Source organism: Rhinoraja longicauda, chromosome 2 (genome assembly GCF_053455715.1).
Source record: "Rhinoraja longicauda isolate Sanriku21f chromosome 2, sRhiLon1.1, whole genome shotgun sequence".
NCBI lineage: Eukaryota > Metazoa > Chordata > Chondrichthyes > Rajiformes > Arhynchobatidae > Rhinoraja > Rhinoraja longicauda.
This window is the reverse complement of record NC_135954.1, coordinates 114028717-114050854: the sequence shown is the minus strand read 5'-3', so window position 1 is coordinate 114050854 and position 22138 is coordinate 114028717. Positions and strand designations below refer to the sequence as shown.

The 22138-nt window shown below is 52.1% G+C and overlaps 1 protein-coding gene across 1 annotated transcript in view; it reads left to right on the top strand.

Annotated features, from left to right (window-relative positions):
• The window catches only part of LOC144607395 (1-phosphatidylinositol 4,5-bisphosphate phosphodiesterase delta-1-like), an 80770-nt gene that overhangs the window by 44701 nt on the left and 13931 nt on the right, over positions 1-22138 (top strand). The window contains exons 2-3 of the mRNA XM_078424227.1: positions 5101-5265; positions 19429-19657. Of these exons, the coding sequence (XP_078280353.1) occupies positions 5101-5265; positions 19429-19657 (394 nt within the window). The remainder of the gene's footprint in view (positions 1-5100; positions 5266-19428; positions 19658-22138) is intronic.

Genomic DNA, 22138 nt, shown 5'->3' with positions numbered 1-22138 from the left:
AGGCCGGGACGCTGTAGGCCCGGACGCTGTAGGCCGGGACGCTGTAGGCCGGGACACTGTAGGCGCGGACAGAGTAGGTCACCATTGGTGGAGCGGTAGCAACCCGCCTCCCGGCCCGGGCGGCCGCCATTGGTGGAGCGGGAGCATGTGGCTGCTGGCTGGGTGAGGTCACGTGGGGCGCTAGGCGGTGACGTCACCTTGTCCCTTATTTGGGAGTGAGGAAGTTGACAACTGCTAGTCTCGACCCGAAACGTCACCCGTTCCTTCTCTCCAGAGACGCTGCCTGTCCCGCTGAGTTACTCCAGCATTGTGTGTCTCCCTGGGATGCAGTATTGGCTTCGGACAGTTGCAGAGGGTGGTGGTAGATGGAGGACCGTGATGAGCTGTGTGCCTCAGGGATCGCTGCTGGCTCCAGTGGATTTGTGGGTTATGTCAATAACGTAGATGAGAAAAGGCAAGGCATGATTAGCCAGGTTGCATACGACATTAAAGAAGGTGGTACCATCGACAGTGGTGACAAATTGCTGCAGGAACTTGATCAGCTGTAACAAGAGGGCTGCAGAATGCCGAAAGACAATGAGAACATACACCGATCAGCCAAAACATTATGACCACTGACAGGCCAAGTGAATAACATTGGTTATCTTGTTACAATGGCACCTGTCAAGGGGTGGGATATATTAGGCAGCAAGTGAACAGTCAGTTCTTGAAGTTGATGTGTTGGATGCAGGAGAAATGGGCAGGAGTAAAGACCTGAGCGACTTTGACAAGGGCCAAATTGTTATGGCCAGACGCCTGGGTCAGAGCATCTCTGAAACGGCAAGGCTTGTGGGGTGCTCCCGGTCAGCAGTGGTGAGTACCTACCGACAGTGGTCCGAGGAGGGACAAACCACAAACCGGCGACAGGCAGGGTGTTGGGCGCCCAAGGCTCATCGATGCCCGAGGGCAACGAAGGCTATCCCGTCTGGTCCGAACCGACAGAAGGTCGACTGTGGCACAAGTCACAGAAAATGTTAATGGTGGTCACGGGAGGAATATGTCACAATACACAGTGCATCGCACCCTGCTGCGTATGGGGCTGCACACGGGGGACCAACAGCATATTAGGCAGGTGGTCATAATGTTTTGGCTCATCAGGTCATAATGTTTTGGCTGATCGGTGTGTGTGTGAGGTATTGAACGTAGACGTTTGGATATCCTGTCACAGTTGCCCCATTGGTTAATTAGCGAGGCTGCATTGCGTGGAGTGTTGTTTTTACGCTTGGTCCCTTGGTCCCCCTGCTTTGGAATGGCGGGACTGTCATACGTTGAAAGACTGGAGCAACTAGGTTTGTATACACTGGAATTTAGAAGGATGAGAGGGGATCTTATCGAAACGTATAAGATTATTAAGGGGTTGGACACGTTAGAGGCAGGAAACATGTTCCCAATGTTGGGGGAGTCCAGAACAAGGGGCCACAGTTTAAGAATAAGGGGTAGGCCATTTAGAACGGAGATGAGGAACAACGTTTTCAGTCAGAGAGTTGTGAATCTGTGGAATTCTCTGCCTCAGAAGGCAGTGGAGGCCAATTCTCTGAATGCATTCAAGAGAGAGCTAGATAGAGCTCTTAAGGATAGCGGAGTCAGGGGGTATGGGGAGAAGGCAGGAACGGGGTACTGATTGAGAATGATCAGGCATGATCACAGTGAATGGCGGTGCTGGCTCGAAGGGCCGAATGGCCTCCTCCTGCACCTATTGTCTATTGTCTATTGACGACATGAAGCTGGAAACCGTGCTGAGATGCTGCCAGGGCTTGAGGCCGTGAGCTGTGGGGAGAGGTGGGGCAGGCTGGGACTCTGTTCCTCGGAGTGCAGGAGGATGAGGGGTGATCTCGTAGAGGAGCGCAAAGCCATGGAGGGGTATTGGTGGGGTGAATGCATAGTCGTTTACCCAGACCAGGGGGGATCGGGAACCAGAGGGCACGGGTTTAAAGTGAGCGGGGGAAAGATTTAACAGGAACCTGAAGGGCAACGTTTTCAAGCACAGAGGGTGGTGGGCGAATAGAACGAGCTGCCAGAGGAGGTAGTTGAGGCAGGCGCTGTGACACTGTTTAAGAGACACTTGGATATACAGTATAGTTTAGTTTGAATGTGTGGCGTGGAAACGGTCCCCTTCCGCTCATTGATTCCACGCCGATCACCCCTACACCCGTTCCAAATACACAGAAGCCAATTGGCCTGCGTGTCTTTGGAATGTGGGAAGGATCCGGAACTCCCGGAGAAAACCCACGGACAGTGTACAAGTTCCGTGCAGACAGCGTCCGTGGTCAGGATCAAACCTGGGTCTTTGGTGCTGCTAGTGCTGTGGGCCACTGTGCACTGTGGGCCCAGGCACATGCATAGGAAAGGCTTAGAGGGACGTATGGGCCAAATGCAGGTGCCTGGGACCGATCTAAATGGGAAGTCGTGGTCGGCGTGGACCTGTCGGGCTGAAGGGCCTGTTTCCACGCTGTGAGACTCTACGACTAAGAGACCAGAGAAGGGAGAGGGCCTACCTCGGTGCCTCTCGGTCCCCAAGGCAGGACTATCTCAGGGGTGCCAGACCTCAGTTTGGGCCGTGAGAGGTGATTGCTCTCGAATATTCCCAATCCAAACCAGGCTCCCTGAAACCCACTTTGGACAGAGAGTCTATGAGAACAGTCAACTCCCAGTCAGTACTTGAGAGCTGCCCACCTTCTGCGCTTCTGATGTACATTGTAGGTTTGCCTTATTGTCAATAACACATGCCTTATTGTCAATAACACATGCCTTATTGATTGTATAGTATCACGAGACAAGAGTGTTTTATTGTCAAGTGCCCCAAACACAACGATGAAATTCATACTTGCAGCAGCACAACACAAATATGTAAACATCGTATGTGGGTGTGCGTGTGCGTGTGCGTGTGTGTTTGTGTGTGTGTGTGTGTGTGTGTGTGTGTGTGTGTGTGTGTGTGTGTGTGTGTGTGTGTGTGTGTGTGTGTGTGTGTGTGTGTGTGTGTGTGTGTGTGTGTGTGTGTGTGTGTGTGTGTGCACACACATGTATACAGACAAATTCATACGTTGGGTGCAAGCCTCTCACGCAGGCCTGGCAACCCTCCCCCAACTGAAGACCCGTGGCTGGCCGAGGGGGGAGAGGAAAGGGGAGAGGGAGTCACTCACCCCGGCCCCGGGCGGCCATGGCGGCGGCCAGCAGCAGGAGAGCGGCCGCAAGGTGCTGCCGCATGTTCGCCCTGCCGGCGGCCATCTTGTTTGACCCTCTGCCACCGCGCTGCACCATGGGAGGAAGGTCAGGCCGGGACGGGCGCCGGTCCTCCCGGCGGGTGGGTGGCCTCAAATTCTGTCGTGCTATTTCGGGAACAAACAAATAAACATACAAACAAATATACAAGATATATATGTGTGTGTGTGTGTACATGTATACACGCGTACACACACACAGACACAGACACACACACACACACACACACACACACACACACACACACACACACACACACACACACATAAAACTAACAGGCAAACAATCATACTACAAAAAAGACAGAACCAATGTCAAAGTCTGTGCAGCTGCGAGCTTATTTGGAGGTGGCAATGTGTACCAGGATGTCCAGCACTCTGAGATAGTCCTGCGTGGGAACTGAAGGCCACTCTGCCCCTTTCCCTTCTCTGGTCTCGTGGTCATCGATTTATTCGGCATGGAAACATTTGAATCATTTAACAGTATAGCTATCTCTGTGTGATTTAATGATTGTATTATATTATCTGTGAGATCGATCATTGTACCTTCCCAGCTCTCTGGTGTTCACCTTCCATATTCCTCCCCGCCCTTCCCCATCTAACCGCTGTTCCCACAGATTTTCCTTCCATGCTTTTGTCCCCTACTTCTGTGGCCATTTCTGCCCTGCCTCACTCTGTCCTGCCCTTCTCAGGTCACGGCTCGATTGTAATCATCCATTGTCTTTCTGCTGATGGGTTCAAGGTTTCAAAGGTCTTTTATTGTCACGTTTACCAATTAAGGTGCAGTCATATTCAAATTACGCAACACAGGCTTTCACACTGTAGGCCCGGACACTGTAGGCCCGGACACTGTAGGCCCGGACACTGTAGGCCCGGACACTGTAGGCCCGGACACTGTAGGCCCGGACACTGTAGGCCCGGACACTGTAGGCCCGGACACTGTAGGCCCGGACACTAGGCCCGGACACTGTAGGCCCGGACACTGTAGGCCCCGACACTGTAGGCCCCGACAGTGTAGTCCCGGGGGCCACTGAAGGCCCGGGCAGTGTAGGCCCAGAGGCCCAGGTGCCGCCTAACGGAGGTTGCCATTGGTGGAGCGGAAGCACGTGAGGTCACTCACTCTATGAAAAAACAACCTGTCCCACACATCTCCACTCAACTTTCCTCCTCATCTTAAAGCCATGACCTCTAGTCTTCAGCATTTCCACCCTGGGGGGAAAAAGGTTCTGACTGTCGATCCTAACTATGCCCCATTTTATATACCACTATCGGGACTCCCCTCAACCTCTGACCCTCCAGTGAAAACAATCCAAGTCTGTCCATCCTCTCCCTGTGGCTGAAACCCTCTAATCCAGGCAGCGTTCTGGTGAACCTCTGCCCCCTCTCCAAAGCCTCCACATCCTCCCTGTAATGGGGCAACCACAACTACACTTTGGCATCAGTCTGAAGAAGGGTCTCGACCCGAAACGTCACCCATTCCTTCTCTCCCGAGATGCTGCCTGACCCGCTGAGTTACTCCAGCATTCTGTGCATAAATACCTTCGATTTGTACTAGCATCTGCAGTTATTTTCTTGCACAACTGCACGCAATACTCCAAATGCGGCCAAACTTATAGAGCTGCATCGTGACCTCCTGACTCTTGTGCTCAATGCCCTGACCGATGAAGGCAAGCGTACCAAGTGCCTTCTTTACTGCTCTGTCTACCGGTGTTCCTGGCTCTCCCCTCCCCTCCCCATCCCACCTACCCCTTTCCATTTCCACCTCAGTCCCCCCCCCACCCTCCACCTCTGTTGCCCGGGACCGACCCTGTGACTGACGTGTTCCCTCTGTGCCCTGCACAAGGCTTCATCGAGGACGAAGACGTGAAGGCCATGCTACGAGGCAGCAACATGCAGAAGATAAAGTCTAGCTCGTGGATGAAGTCCCGCTTCTACAAGCTGCAGGAAGACTGTCGGACTGTGTGGTACGATTCGCAGAAGATCCTGAAATCGGCCAGGAGCCAAATCTGTGAGTACTGCGGATCTACTTTTAGATTTCAGATTTTTAGAGATACAGCGCGGAAACAGGCCCTTCGGCCCATCGGGTCCGCGCCGACCAGCGATCCCCGCACACTAACACTGTCCTACACACACTAGGGACAGTTTTTACATTTACCAAGCCAATTAACCTACAAACCTGCACGTCTTTGGAGTGTGGGAGGAAACCGAAGATCTCGGAGAAAACCCATGCAGGTCACGGGGAGAACGTACAAACTCCATACGGACGGCGCTCGTAGTCGGGATGGAACCCGGGTCTCCGGCGCTGCATTCGCTGTAAGGCAGCAACTACCGCTGCGCCACCGTGACCGCCCAAAGTCTTGATTTGTGAAACTTACAGACTCTTACTAGACAGGAACATGGATAGGACAAGGGATATGGGCCAAATGCGGGCAGGTGGGACTAGTGTAGCTGGGACACGTTGGCTGGCATGGGCAAGTTGGGCCGAAGGGCCTGTTTCCACGTTGTATCACTCTATAGAGGTAGGGTCTATCCCAATATTGAATTGAATTGAATTTTCAAGATGGCGCTGTCGATGGCTGCCATAGTGAACTGCTCACATGTTTAAACAATAACTATCATGTTGTATTCTTAATGTTATGATGTTTAATGTTTTATTCTGTATGTCTGCTATACGTCGTGTTGTTACTTGTGAACAAACCAAGGCAATTACGTACTTGGCTAATTAAATGTATTCAATTCAACTCAGTTCTGCAGCTCCCCACGTATTCAATCATTCCAGACACTCCCCATCAGAAAGAGATTTATAATCACCGCTCTCAGCGGCTGGGTTTCGTCAATAGAGCTGTGGGATGAGCTGTGGGATGAGCTGTGGGATGAGCTGTGGGATGAGCTGTGGGTGGTGAACCTGGGGGATTCTTTGTCACGGTACGCTGTGGAGGCCACAAGTCAGTGGACATTTTTAAGGCAGAGATAGACAGATTCTTGATTAGTGCGGGTATCGGAGATTGTGGGGAGAAGACAGGAGAATGGGGCTAGGAGGGAGAGATAGATCAGCCATGATCAACAGGCAGAGTAAACCTGATGGGCCGAATGACAATAGACAATAGACAATAGGTGCAGGAGGAGGCCATTCGGCCCTTCGAGCCAGCACCGCCATTCAATGTGATCATGGCTGATCATTCTCAATCAGTACCCCGTTCCTGCCTTCTCCCCATACCCCCTGACTCCGCTATCCTTAAGAGCTCTATCATGCTCTCTCTTGAATGCATTCAGAGAATTGGCCTCCACTGCCTTCTGAGGCAGAGAATTCCACAGATTCACAACCCTCTGACTGAAAAAGTGTTTCCTCATCTCAGTTCTAAATGGCCTAGTTCTTCAATCACTTATGGTCTTATGATCTTATGAATGCAGATTTAATAACGTAGAATAGTGCGGGTGATGCCTGACCCACTGACTGAGTTACTCCAGCACTTTGTGCCTTTTTTTGTAAAACAGGATCTGCAGTTCCTTGTGTCTAGTGGAAACACTGGTTTGACAAGATGCCTGAAGAAGAGATTTAACTTGAATGACACCAGGGTGGGGGATGTGTAGGAAGGAACGGCTGATACTGGTTTACACTGGCACTAAGGCGCTAAGTGCTGGAGTAACTCAGCGGGTCAGGCAGCATCTCTGGAGAACATGGATAGGTGACGTTTCACAGAGTGCTGGAGTAACTCAGCGGGTCAGGCAGCATCTGTGGAGAGTAGGAATGTCAGACTGAAGAAGGGCTCGACTTGAAACGTCACCCATTTCTTCTCTCCAGAGATGCTGTCTGTTCCACTGAGTTACTCCAGCATTAGCCGGGACATCCCGTATTTTGGGCTAAATTGTTTTGTCCCGTAAGGGGCCGCCCTTGTCCTGTATTAGGGTCGGGGGTCGCTGTAGGCCCAGACAGGGGCCTCTATCGCAGGTGAGGGATGTTTAATTGGCACATGGGTGGAGTAAGTAGGGGTTGCCAACTATCTCACTCCCAAATAAGGGACAAGGTGACGTCACCGCCCCGCGCCCCACGTGACCTCACCCAGCCAGCGGCCACGTGCTCCCGCTCCATCAGTGGCGGCCGCCCAGGCAGGGAGGCGGGTTGCTATGCAACCTCCATTAGGCGGCGCCTGGGCCTCCGGGCCTACACTGTCTGGGCCTACAGTGTCCGTTCCTACAGCGTCCAGGCCTACAGCGTCCGGGCCTACACTGTCCGGGCCTACAGTGTCTGTTCCTACAGCGTCCGGGCCTACAGAGCCCGCCGGCCCTAATACGGGACAAGGGGGGTCCCGTACGGGACAAACCAATTTAGTCCAAAATACGGGATGTCCCGGCTAATACGGGACAGTTGGCAACACTAGGAGTAAGTAACAAAGGCTGGAGATGAAAAGGAGACAAAATGGTGTTGGGGGAAGGTTGAGCAGGGTGTTCGATGGGTTGTGAAAGGTAAGGATCTGGGGAAATCATGTTCCGCATAGACCTTGTGTGCCGAAGGGCCTGTTCCTGTGCTGTACTAGGGTTGCCAACTGTCCCGTATTAGCCGGGACATCCAGTATATTGGGCTAAATTAGTTTGTCCCGTACGGGACCGCCCTTGTCCCGTATTAGGCCCGGAGGCGCTGTAGGCCCAGGGGGCCGATGTCGCCCCGGACACTGTAGGCCCCGAAGCTGTAGGCCCGGACACTGTAGGCCCAGACACTGAAGGCCCAGGGGGCCGTTGTCGCCCCGGATACTGTATGCCCCGAATCTGTAGGCCCCGGGGCCATTGTAGGCCCAGACACTGTAGGCCCGGGGGGCCAGTGTAGACCTGGACAGTGTAGGCCCAGAGGCCCGGGTACCGCCTAACGTAGATTTTGGAGCAACCTGCCACCGGCCCGGGCGGCCGCCAATGGTGAAGCGGGAGCACGTGGCTGCCGGTTGGGTGAGGTCACGTGGGACGCTGGGCGGTGACGTCACCTTGTCCCGTATTTGTGAGTGAGATAGTTGGCAACCCTAGCCGTACTGCTCTGCATGTGTTCACTGCTTGGGCTGGCGGGTGGCGTCTGAGCGTCTGGGGCCTGACCGTCTGCCAGTAAGAATGTCATTGTTCCATCCGGGACAGATGACAATAAAACCATCTGGACTCTTGGGCCCCTGAATGGGTAGGTGAGACCGGGAGATGCTACTCTGGGCCTGTACACTGCCTCAGGCCTGGGTGGCAGCTCTTCCACGTCTCTCCGTCTCTCTCTCCAACTCTTTCTCTCTGCCTTTCTTTCTGTCTTTCTTTCTGCCTGTCTCTCTCTCTCTCTCTCCCCGTCTCTCTCTCTCCCCATCTCTCTCTCTCTCTCTCTCTCTCTCTCTCTCTCTCTCTCTCTCTCTCTCTCTCTCTCTCTCTCTCTCTCTCTCTCTCTCTCTCTCTCTCTCTCTCAATGAAACATAGAAACATAGAAAATTGGTGCAGGAGGAGGCCATTTGGCCCTTCGAGCCAGTTCCGCCATTTATTGTGATCATTGCTGATCATCCACAATCAGTAACCCGTGCCTGCCTTCTCCCCAAATCCCTTGATTCCACTAGCCCCTAGAGCTCTATCTAACTCTCTTTTGAATTCATCCAGTGAATTGGCCTCCACTGCCCTCTGTGGCAGTGAATTCCACAGATTCACAACTCTCTGGGTGAAAAGATTTCTTCATACCTCAGTTTTAAATGGCCTCCCCTTTATTCTTAGACTGTGGCCCCTGGTTCTGGACTCCCCCAACATTGGGAACATGTTTCTTGCATCTCATCTCAGCTTGTCCAGTCCTTTTATAACTTTATACGTCTTTATCAAATCCCCTATCATCCTTCTAAACTCCAGTGAATAAAAGCCCAGACTGTTGTGGAACATGGAAACAGGGTCTTCCGCCCAACTTGCCCTTCCGACCAACATGCCCCATCTACACTAGTCCCACCTGCCCATGTTTGGCCCATATCCCTCTAAACCTGTATTTTTAAGGCAGAAATTGACAAATATTAGATAAGTACAGCTATCAATGGTAATGGAGAGAAGGCAGAAGAATGGGGTTGAGAGGGAAAGAGAGATTAGCCATGATTGAATGGTGGAGTAGACTTGATGGGACTAATTCTGCTCCTTATGACCTATGAACTTACCTGTCCAAATGCCCAAGGATCAGTCTTAGAGTTATACAACATGGAAGCATTGGGGCCTTAAGCCAACTGGGTGCTTTGGTTTCCTTCCACATCTCAAAGACGTGCATGTTTCCAGGTTCATTAGCTTCTGTAAATCGCCCCTCGTGTGCAGGGAGTGGGTGGGAAAGTGGGGTAACATGGAACTAGTGTGAGCGGGTGAGGGCTGATCAGCATGGACTCGGTGGGCTGAAGGGCCTGTTTCCATGTTGTATCTCTAAACCAAACCCCTTCCAATGGGTCAACATTGCTCATGTTTCCACCTTGAACATTGCAACGACGTACAGATGGGAAAATAAAGGAGATCAGGGTAGAAACAAGCAACTGCAGGTGCTGCTTTACCACGGCAAGACACAAAGTGCTGGAGTAACGCAGCGGGACAGGCAGTATTAGGGTTTGCCAACTGTCCTGTATTAGCCGGGACATCCCGTATATTGGGCTAAATTAGTTTGTCCTGTATGGGACCGCCCTTGTCCTGTATTAGGCCTGGGAGGCGCTGAAGGCCCAAACACTGTAACCCGGACACTGTAGGCCCAGACGGTGTAGGCCCGGACGGTGTAGATCCAGACTCTAGGTCCGGACACTGTAGGCCCAGACGGTATAGGCCCAGACGGTGTAGACCCGGACAGTGCAGGCCCGCACACTGTAGGCCCGGATACTGTAGGCCCGGACGATGTAGGCCCGGACGGTGTAGGCCCGGACGGTGTAGATCCAGACTCTAGGTCCGGACACTGTAGGCCCAGACGGTATAGGCCCAGACGGTGTAGACCCGGACAGTGCAGGCCCGCACACTGCAGGCCCGCACACTGTAGGCCCGGATACTGTAGGCCCGGATACTGTAGGCCCGGACGATGTAGGCCCGGACGATGTGGGCCCGGACGATGTGGGCCCGGACGGTGTGGGCCCGGACGGTGTGGGCCCGGACGGTGTGGGCCCGGACGGTGTGGGCCCGGACGGTGTGGGCCCGGACGGTGTGGGCCCGGACGGTGTGGGCCCGGACGGTGGAGGCCCGGACGGTGCAGGCCCGGACACTGTAGGCCCGGACACTGTAGACCCGGACACTGTAGGCCCGGACACTGTAGGCCCGGACACTGTAGGCCCGGACGGTGTAGGTCTGGAAACAACCCGCCTCCCGGCCCGGGCGGCCGCCATTGGTGGAGCGGGAGCACGTGGCCGCTGGCTGGGTGAGGTCACGTGGGGCGCGGGGCGGTGACGTCACCTTGTCCTGTATTTTTGAGTGAGGAAGTTGGCAACCCCTAGGCAGCATCCTTGGAGATTATGGACAGGTGACATTTCGGGTCGGGACTCTTCTTCAGACTCCAGGTTTAAAAAAAAATTGGGTACTGGTCATGTTTATAGTCTGAAGAAGGGTCCCGACCCGAAACGTCGCCCATCCATGTTCTCCACAGATGCTGCCTGACCCGCTGAGTTACTCCAGCACTCTGTGAAACGTCACCTATCCATGTTCTCCACAGATGCTGCCTGACCCGCTGAGTTACTCCAGCATTTTGTGAATAAATACCTTCTATTTGTACCAGCAGCTGCAGTTATTTTCCAAGACAGGATCGGTCCAAGTCAGCAGGGATTTATGAAGGGGAAATCATACTTGACTGATCTTCTGGAATTTTTTGAGGACGTAAAAGTAGAATAGATAAGGGAGAGCAGTGGATGTGGTGAATCTGGAATTTCAAAAAGCCTTTGACAAAGTCCCACACAAGAGATTAGAATGCAGAATTAGAGCACATGGTATTGGGGGTAGGGTATTGACATGGATAGAGAACTGGTTGGCAGACAGGAAGTAGTAAAGAGTAGGAATTAATGGGTCCTTTTCAGAATGGCAGGCAGTGACTAGTGGGGTGCCGCAAGGCTCGGTGCTGGGACCCGAGTTATTTACAGTACATATTAACAATTTAGACGAGGGAATTAAATGTGACATCTCCAAGTGTGCGGATGACACAAAGCTGGGTGGCAGTATGAGCTGCGAGGAGGATGCTATGAGGCTGCAAGGTGACTTGGACAGGTTGGGTGAGTGGGCAGACGCATGGCAGATGCAGTTTAATATGGATAAGTGTGAGGTTATCCACTTTGGTGGCAAGAACAGGAAGGCAGATTATTATCTGAAAGGTGTCGGAAGGAACTGCAGATGCTGGTTTAAACTGAAGATGGACACAAAATGCTGGAGTAACTCAGCGGGACAGGCAGCATCTCTGGAGAGAAGGAATGGGTGACATTTCGGGCCGAGACCCTTCTTCAGATTTATCTGCCTTCAGTCCCAACAGTTTACCTAACACCATTTCCTGACTAATGTGGATTCCCTTCAGTTCCTCCCTCCCACTAGATCCTCGATCCCCTAGTGTTTCCGGGAGATTGTTTGTGTCTTTCTCGGTGAAGACAGAACCAAAGTATAATTTGCCAGTCAAAACTGGCCAATTCCCATCTCATACCTTCAAAGTCTCCTTTCTTTAAGTTCAGGAACCTAGTCTGTGAATTAACCGTGTCACTCTCCAGCTTAAGGCAGAGTTCCACCATATTATGAACGTCGACTTCTCCAACTTCAGATAGCTCCTCTGTCCCTCCCTTCCCCTCCTCCTTCCCAGATCTCCCTCTATCTTCCTGTCTCCACCTATATCCTTCCTTTGTCCCACCCCCGACATCAGTCTGAAGAAGGGTCTCGACCCGAAACGTCACCCATTCCTTCTCTCCCGAGATGCTGCCTGACCTGCTGAGTTACTCCAGCATTTTGTGAATAAATATTTGTACAAGCATCTGCAGTCATTTTCTTATTCCACCATATTATGGTCACTTGTGCAAGGGGCTTTGCACAACAGGATTGCTAACTAATCCTTCCTCATTACACCATACCCAGTCCAGGATGGCCTGACCTCTAGTCTACATATTGGCTTCGAAAACCACCCCCATATACATTCCAGGAAATCCTCCTTCTCAGCGTTGCTACCAATTTGTTTGGCCAATCTATATGTAGATTAAAGTCACCCATAATAATAGACAATAGGTTCAGGAGGAGGCCATTCGACCCTTCGAGCCAGCACCACCATTCAATGTGATCATGGCTGATCATTCTCAATCAGTACCCCGTTCCTGCCTTCTCCCCATACCCCCTGACTCCGCTATCCTTAAGAGCTCTATCTAGCTCTCTCTTGAATGCATTCAGAGAATTGGCCTCCACTGCCTTCTGAGACAGAGAATTCCACAGATTTACAACTGACTGAAAAAGTATTTCCTCGTCTCCGTTCTAAATGGCCTACCCCTTATTCTTAAACTGTGGCCCCTGGTTCTGGACTCCCCCAACATTGGGAACATGTTTCCTGCCTCTAACGTGTCCAACCCCTTAATAATCTTATACGTTTCTATAAGATCTCCTCTCATCCTTCTAAATTCCAGTGTATACAAGCCTAGTCACTCCAGTCTTTCAACATATGACAGTCCCGCCATTCCGGGAATTAACCTAGTAAACCTACGCTGCACACCCTCAATAACAAGAATATCCTTCCTCAAATTTGGAGACCAAAACTGCACACAGTACTCCAGGTGCAGTCTCACTAGGGCCCTGTACAACTGCAGAAGGACCTCTTTGCTCCTATACTCAACTCCCCATGTTATGAAGGCCAACATTCCATTGGCTTTCTTCACTGCCTGCTGTACCTGCATGCTTCCTTTCAGTGACTGATGCACTAGGACACCCAGATCTCGTTGTACGTCCCCTTTTCCTAACTTGACACCATTCAAATAATACTCTGCCTTCCTATTCTTACCACCAAAGTGGATAACCTCACACTTGTCCACATTAAACTGCATCTGCCATGCATCCGCCCACTCACACAACCTGTCCAAGTCACCCTGCAACCTCATAGCATCTTCCTCACAGTTCACACTGCCACCTAGCTTTGTATCATCTGCAAATTTGTTAATGGTACTTTTAATCCCTTCATCCAAGTCGTAACTGCTTTACCTTTGCTACACGCATCCCTAATTTCCTGCTTGATGCTATCCCCAACCTCCCCACTGCACCCTGCTGCGTATGGGGCTGCACACGGAGGACCAACAGCATATTAGGCAGCTGGTCATAATGTTTTGGCTCGTCAGGTCATAATGTTTCGGTTGATTGGTGTATGTACATACATATATATAAATGCAGGGCATTTTATTCTTGGTTCATTCTTTAAATGCCATCTTCGCCTCCATTGCCTGACGCCACTGTAGGTGAACGGAATCAAGGGGTATGGGGAGAAGGCAGGCACGGGTTACTGATTGTGGACGATCAGCCATGATCACATTGAATGGCGGTGCTGGCTCGAAGGGCCGAGTGGCCTCCCCCTGCACCTATTTTCCAATTGCGGTTCGTGTGGGAAGCCAGATAGCGTGCCCCACCCATGCCAACTGTGTCGGCTGTGCCAGACCGTAATTCACGGATTGATCACGTCTGGGAATCGTGGCGGCACAGTGGCGCAGCGGGTGGAGCGGCTGAATCACAGCGACAAAGGCCCCCGGTCTACATCCTGACCTCGGCTGCTGTCCGTGTGTGTGTGTGTGTGTGTGTGTGTGTGTGTGGGGGGGGGTTTGCACTCCCTCGCTCTGACCATATGGGTTTGCTCCAACTCCTCGAGCATCCCAAGGACGGACGGGTTTGTAGGTCACCCCTAGGAGTGGATGCGAAGGTGGGATAACATGGAAAGGCTCAAAATGCTGGAGTAACTCAGCGGGTCAAGCCCCACCTCTGGAGAACATGGCAACGTGACGTGTTTGCTCGGCACTGATTGTAGGAAAAAGTAACTGCAGATGCTGGTTTTCCACACAAGGACACAAAGTGCTGGAGTAACTCAGCGGGTCAGGCAGCATCTGTGGAGAACATGGATAGGTGACATTTCACAGAGTGCTGGAGTAACTCAGCGGGTCAGGCAGCATCTCTGGAGAATATCGATAGGTGACGATTCACAGAGTGCTGGAGTAACTCAGCGGGTCAGGCAGCATCTGTGGAGAATATCGATAGACGGCGTTTCGGGTCAGGACCCTTTTTCAGTACTTTGTGTCGTTTCGGGACCGATTGTAGTGGGAGGGAGAAAGATGGAAAAGAGGTGGGGGGGGGGGGGGAGCGGAGGAGAGGGACAAGTCCGACAAGTGATAGGTGGATACAGGTGAGTGGAGTCTTGACCCTTCTTCAGACTGAATATAGTGCTAGTGTGAACGGGTCGATGGTTGGCATGGAGATGGTGCTGTATCTCTAAAACTAAACTGATAAAAACATGTGTATACGTCACTGGGATGGAGTAGCTTTTTAATGTTTCCATGTGCGTGTGTGCGTGCGTGCGTGTCTATTTGTGTGAACTCAGTGAACTCAGTCAGGAAACCTGACTGCCTCTGATATGATAACTCTTGTTAGTATAAGAAGATAACTGCAGATGCTGGTACAAATCGAAGGTATTTATTCACAAAATGCTGGAGTAACTCAGCAGGTCAGGCAGCAAGGACGTGCTGAGATGCTGACGAACTCTTGTTAGTATGTGACACCTGGAGTATTGTGTGCAGTTTTGGTCTCCTAATTTGAGGAAGGACGTCCTTGCTATTGAGGCAGTGCAGCGTAGGTTCACCAGGTTAATCCCCGGGATGGCAGGACTGTCATATGAGGAAAGATTGGAAAGACTGGGCTTGTATTCACTGGAGTTTAGAAGGATGAGGGGGGATCTTATAGAGACGTATAAAATTATAAAAGGACTGGACAAGCTAGATGCAGGAAAAATGTTCCCAATGTTGGGGGAGTCCAGAACCAGGGGCCACAGTCTAAGAATAAAGGGGAGGCCATTTAAAACTGAGGTGAGAAAAAACTTTTTCACCCAGAGAGTTGTGAATTTGTGGAATTCTCTGCCACAGAGGGCAGTGGAGGCCAATTCACTGGATGAATTTAAGAGAGAGTTAGATAGAGCTCTAGGGGCTAGTGGAATCAAGGGATATGGGGAGAAGGCAGGCACGGGTTACTGATTGTGGATGATCAGCCATGATCACAATGAATGGCGGTGCTGGCTCGAAGGGCCAAATGGCCTCCTCCTGCACCTATTTTCTATGTTTCTATGACATTTTGTTTTTTAGTTTTAGAGATACCGCGTGGAAACATTCAAAGCCGCTCCAATCCTCTCATGTCTCGATTTTTTTTTAAATTTCCTTTTTTAGTTTAGTTTGGAGATAGTGTAGAAACAAGCCCTTCAGCCCAACAAGCCCATGGGAGGGGGGGAGTGGTCAAAGCCTAGCAAGTGATAGGGGGGGACAAAAAGAAACGCAAAGTGCTGGAGTAACTCAGCGGGTCAGGCAGCATCTGTGGAGAACAAGGATAGGTGACGTTTCACAGAGTGCTGGAGTAACTCAGCGGGTCAGGCAGCATCTGTGGAGAACATGGATAGGTGACATTTCAGGTCGGGACCCGTCTTCTGTTTCGGGTCCCAACCCGAAACGTTAGTCTGAAGAAGAGTCCTGATCTGAAACGTCACCTATCCATGTTCTCTACAGATGCTGCCCGACCCACTAAGATACTCCGGCACTCTGTATTTTTTTTTGTAAAGCGGCATCTGCAGTTCCCAGTACCCAAGTGATAGGTGGACAGGTGAGGAGTTTCTTTGATGAGCAGGGAGGTGAACAACAAGAAGTCAAGATTCATGTCAGGACCAAGGTGCCCCATCTAAGAATGGTTCAATAGTTCTTTAGTTTTACATGGACTGAGTGAGGTACAGGGAAATTCCTTGTTTTCATAGAATTCAGTTAAAAAAAACCCTACAAAGGCACAATCGTGCACGAATGATGCTTTAGATTACAAGATCATTTTATTGTCACATGTACCAAGTAAGGTTCAGTGAGATTTGAGTTACCATACAGCCGTACGAAGTGAAAAGCAACAAGACACACAGCCACATAAAGTAAAATTTAACTTGAACATCCACCACAGCGGATTCCACGTTCCTCACTGTGATGGAAGGTAATAAAGTTCAAACATCTTCCTCTTTGTCCACCGGCGGTCGGGGCTGTTGAACCGTCCACAGTCGCTGCTGCCGACTGTCTGATGTCCGAGGCCCTCGCGTCGGGATGATTGAAACTCCCCGCGTCGTGACGGTTGAAACTCTCTCCGCGGCATGGAGCTCCCGAGTCGGCCTCTTCTCACCAGAGACCGCGGGCTTCACGGACATATGTCACATGTGACAGGTCGTAGAGACATTCTCTGTTTTGCTTACCCAAGGTATGCAAAGAATCACCACGTAAAGGGCGACGACCAAGTCCCAAGTATTCCATTTGAACACAAACCATTTTTAATACGTTCCGTATGTGGCCCTCCCTTAGCTCTCGGTTCCTCCTTTGTTCTCTCCCTCGTACTCAAGTACAAGAGTTTAGTTGAGTTTAGTTTATTGTCACGTGTACCGAGGTACAGTGAAAAGCTTTCAGTTTAGTTTAGTTTAGAGATACAGCGCGGAGACAGGCCCTTTCGGCCCACCGGGTCCGCGCCGACCAGCGATCCTCGCACATTAACACTGTCCTACACCCACTAGGGACAATTTTTACATTTACCAAGCAATTAACCTACAAACCTGCACGTCTTTGGAGCGTGGGAGGAAACCGAAGATCTCGGGGATAAACCCACGCAGGTCACGGGGAGAACGTACAAACTCCGTACAGACGGCGCCCGTAGTCGGGATGGAACCCGGGTCTCCGGCGCTGCATTCGCTGTAAGGTGGCAACTCTACCGCTGCGCAGCGTGACTGCCCGGTTTTGTTGCGTGCTAACCGGTCAACGGAAAGACAATACATGATTACAATATAAACGTCCACGGTGTACAGATACAGGGTAAAGGGAATAGTGTTTAGTGCAAGATAAAGCCAGTAAACGTCTGATCAAAGTTATTCCAAGGGTCTCCAATGAGGTAGATGGTAGCTCAGGACTGCTATCTAGCTGCTGGTACAATGGAGACATAGACAATAGGTGCAGGAGGAGGCCATTTGGCCATTCGAGCCTGTACGCACCGCCATTCATTGCGATCATGGCTGATCCACAATCAGTAACCCGTGCCTGCCTTCTCCCCATATCCCTTGATTCCACTAGCCCCAAGAGCTCTATCTAACTCTCTTTTAAATTCATCCAGTGAATCGGCCTCCACTGCCCTCTGTGGCAGAGAATTCCACAAATTCACAACTTTTTTCTCACCTCAGTTTTAAATGGCCTACCCTTTATTCTTAGACTGTGGCAACTGAATGTTTCAGTTGCCTGATAACAGCAAGAGTATTGGAATAGTAGATTACACTGAGCAGCCACACTTCCAGCATCTGATCTGACCGTTTATCTCCTTGCATCTCAAACCTTTATCACTTAACGCCAATCAAACAACCGCCCCCCCCACTCCCCTTCACCTGTATCCACCTATCTCAACATTGGTTCCAAGCCAATACGTCACAATGTGTACAGTTTTGGTCTCCTAATCTGAGGAAAGACATTCTTGCCTTAGAGGGAGTACAGAGAAGGTTCACCAGATTGATCCCTGGGATGGCGGGACTTTCATATGAGGAAAGACTGGATAGACTCGGCTTGTACTCGCTGGAATTTAGAAGACTGAGGGGGGATCTTATAGAAACATATAAAATTCTTAAGGGGTTGGAGAGGCTAGATGCGGGAAGATTGTTCCCGATGTTGGGGAAGTCCAGAACCAGGGGTCACAGCTTAAGGATAAGGGGGAAGTCTTTTAGGACCGAGATGAGAAAACATTTCTTCACACAGAGAGTGGTGAGTCTGTGGAATTCTCTGCCACAGAAGGTAGTTGAGGCCAGTTCATTGGCTATATTTAAGAGGGAGTTAGATGTGGCCCTTGTGGCTAAAGGGATCAGGGGGTATGGAGAGAAGGCAGGTACAGGTTACTGAGCTGGATGATCAGCCATGATCATATTGAATGGCGGTGCAGGCTCGAAGGGCCGAATGGCCTACTCCTGCACCTAGTTTCTATGTTTCTATGTCACCTATCCGTGTTTTCTCCTAAGATGCCGCCTGGCCTGCTGTTACTCCAGTACTTTGTGTCCTTTTTGTGTATTAACCAGCATTTGCAGTTCCTCGTCCGATGTGTTCTCCTCTCCCCTACCATGGCCCATTCCACCGACAGAAAAGGCATTTGGACAGGTACATGGATGGAACAGGTTTAGAGGGATATGGGCCAAACGCAGGCAGGTGCGACTAGTATCGATGGGGCATGTTGGCCGGCGTGGGCAAGTTGGGCCGAAGGGAATGTTTACACGCAGTATCTCGCTGTGACTAAGAACTCAAGCAGGTGGTTAGAAAGACCAGAAGAAGCCACAAAATTGCATTGGTGAGTTGGATTGAAGAAAGTACCAAGGCATTTTATACCCACATTGAACACAAGAGGGTGACCGGGGAGACATTGGGACACGCACTGAAGTAACAGCGGGACTGGCAGCATCTCTGGAGACATGGAATGGCTGAGGTTTCGGGTTGAAACCCTTCTTCCTTCTGAAGAAGGGTCTCGACTCTCCAGAGATGCTGCCAGTCCCGCCAAAGTTATTCCAGCGATTTGTGTCCATCTTCAGCATCTGCACGGTGGCACAGCAGTAGAGTTGCCGCCTTACAGTGAATGCAGCGCCGGAGACCCGGGTTCCATCCCGACTACGGGCGCCGTCTGTACGGAATTTGTATGTTCTCCCCGTGACCTGCGTGGGTTTTCTCCGAGATCTTCGGTTTCCTCCCACACTCCAAAGACGTGCAGGTTTGTAGGTTAATTGGTTTGGTAAATGTACAAATTGTCCCTAGTGGGTGTAGGATAGTGTTAATGTGCGGGGATCGCTGGGCGGCGCGGACCCGGTGGGCAGAAGGGCCTGTTTCCGTGCTGTATCTCTAAACTAAACTGCAGTTCCTTCCGTCGCAGAAGGTTGGGCAGTTTGGGCCTGTTTGCTGTGTGATTCTATGACTCTCTGACCCGCTCTCCTCCCCCCCCACTGCAGTCTCCATCGATGACATCCAGGAGGTTCGGCCAGGCCACCAGTCGGAGGGCATGCAGCGCTACGCAATGGAGATCCCCACTGACCGCTGCTTCACCATCATCTTCAAGGGCAGGAAGAAGAACCTGGACCTGGTGGCCAGCGATGCCAAGGATGCTCGGCACTGGGTCGACGGCCTCAACAAGCTCAAGAAGAGGGACTCCAGCATGAACAAGCAGGAGCGGCTCGACCAGTATCCTTCACTCACCCGGCCAATGCCACGCACACGGCACTGAAACAGGCCCTTCAGCCCACCGAGCCCATGACCAGGGTCGCCCACTGTCCCGTGTTAGGCCCAGGGAGCACTGTAGACCCGGACACTGTAGGCCTGGACACTGTAGGCCTGGACACTGTAGGCCCGGACGCTGTAGGCCCGGACGCTGTAGGCCCGGACACTGTAGGCCCGGGGGCCGCTGTAGGCCCGGACACTGTAGGGCCCGACACTGTAGGGCCCGGACACTGTAGGCCCGGACACTGTAGGCCCGGACACTGTAGGCCCGGACACTGTAGGCCCGGACTCTGTAGGCCCGGACACTGTAGGTCCGGACACTGTAGGGCCCGACACTGTAGGGCCCGGACACTGTAGGGCCCGGACGCTGTAGGGCCCGGACGCTGTAGGGCCCGGACACTGTAGGGCCCGGACACTGTAGGCCCGGGGGCCGCTGTAGGCCCGGACACTGTAGGCCCGACACTGTAGGCCCGGACACTGTAGGGCCCGGACACTGTAGGGCCGGGACACTGTAGGGCCGGACGCTGTAGGCCCGGACTCTGTAGGGCCCGGACAGTGTAGGGCCGGACGCTGTAGGGCCGGACGCTGCAGGCCCGGACTCTGTAGGCCCGGACAGTTTAGGCCCCGAGGCCCGGGCGCCGCCTAACGGAGGTTGAGTAGCAACCCGCCTCCCGGCACGGGCGGCCACCATTGGTGGAGCGGGAGCACGTGGCCGCTGGCTGTGTGAGGTCACGTGGGGAGTGTGGAGCGGGAGCACGTGGCCATTGGCTGGCTGGGTGAGGTCACGTGTGGAGCGGGAGCACGTGGCCGCTGGCTGGGTGAGGTCACGTGAGGAGTGTGGAGCAGGAGCACGTGGCCGCTGGGTGGGTGAGGTCACGTGGGGCGCGGGGCGGTGACGTCACCTTGTCCCTTATTTGGGAGTGAGATAGTTAGCGACCCTAATCACGACAGAAACCAGGGGGATAAAGTTGCCCCTTGGCTGCACAGTGGCTCAGCTGATAGAATTGCTGCCTTACCCCGCCAAAGACCCCGATTCAATCCTGACTACGGGAGATGTCTATGAGGTGTTTGCACGTTTATTTAGTTTAGTTTAGAGATATAGCATTGAAACAGGCCCTTCGGCCCACCAGGTCCGCGCTGACCAACGATCCCCGCACTTTAACACTGTCCTACACACACTATTTTAACATTTTTATCAAGCCAACTCGCCTACAAACCTGTACGTCTTTGGAGTGTGGGAGGAAACCGAAGATCTCGGAGGAAACCCACGCAGGTCACGGGGAGAACGTACAAACTCCGTACGGACAGCATGCGTAGTCGGGATGGAACGCGGGTCTCCGGCGCTGCATTCGCTGTAAGGCAGCAACTCTACCGCTGCGCCCCAAGCCACTGGTTTCTCTGTCCCAGTGGACACCTGCGTGACGGGTCAGTGTCCATTGTCCAGAGGAGGCGGGAGAGCTGGTTTGGAATCGTAAGCCCGTAGTCACCATGTGTTAAATGGGTCATAGCTTTTTTTGCCGCCTCACAGCGCCGGAGACCCGGGTTCCATCCCGACTACGGGTGCTGTCTGTACGGAGTTTGCACGTTCTTCCCGTGACCTGCGTGGGTTTTCTCCGGGTGCTCCGGTTTCCCCCCACACTCCAAAGACGTGCAGGTTTGTAGGCTAATAGGCTTTGGTAAAACATTGTAAATTGTGCGTAGGCTGGTGTTAGTGTGCAGGGATCGCTGGTCGGCGTGGACTTGGCGCTGTATTTTTGAACCATACTAGGCTAACGTCACACAGTATGGGAGAAGGCCCTTTGTGCCACCTCGTTCACACTGACCAAGATGCTCCCATTTACTCACACCTGATCCTTCTAAACCTTTCCTATCCATGTACCTGTCCGTGTGTCCTTTAAGGTAGACTCAAAAAGGTGGAGTAACTCAGCGGGTCAGGCAGCATCTCGGGAGAGAATAGACAATAGACAATAGGTGCAGGAGGAGGCCATTCGGCCCTTCGAGCCAGCACCGCCATTCAATGTGATCATGGCTGATCATTCTCAATCAGTACCCCGTTCCTGCCTTCTCCCCATACCCCCTGACTCCGCTATCCTTAAGAGCTCTATCTAGCTCTCTCTTGAATGCATTCAGAGACTTGGCCTCCACTGCCTTCTGAGACAGAGAATTCCACAGATTCACAACTCTCTGACTGAAAAAGTTTTTCCTCATCTCAGTTCTAAATGGCCTACCCCTTATTCTTAAACTGTGGCCCCTGGTTCTGGACTCCCCCAACATTGGGAACATGTTTCCTGCCTCTAACGTGTCCAACCCCTTAATAATCTTATACGTTTCGGTAAGATCTCCTCTCATCCTTCTAAATTCCAGTGTATACAAGCCTAGTCGTTCCAGTCTTTCAACATTCCGGGAGCTTCTTCAGACTGAAGACGGGTCTCGACTCGAAACGTC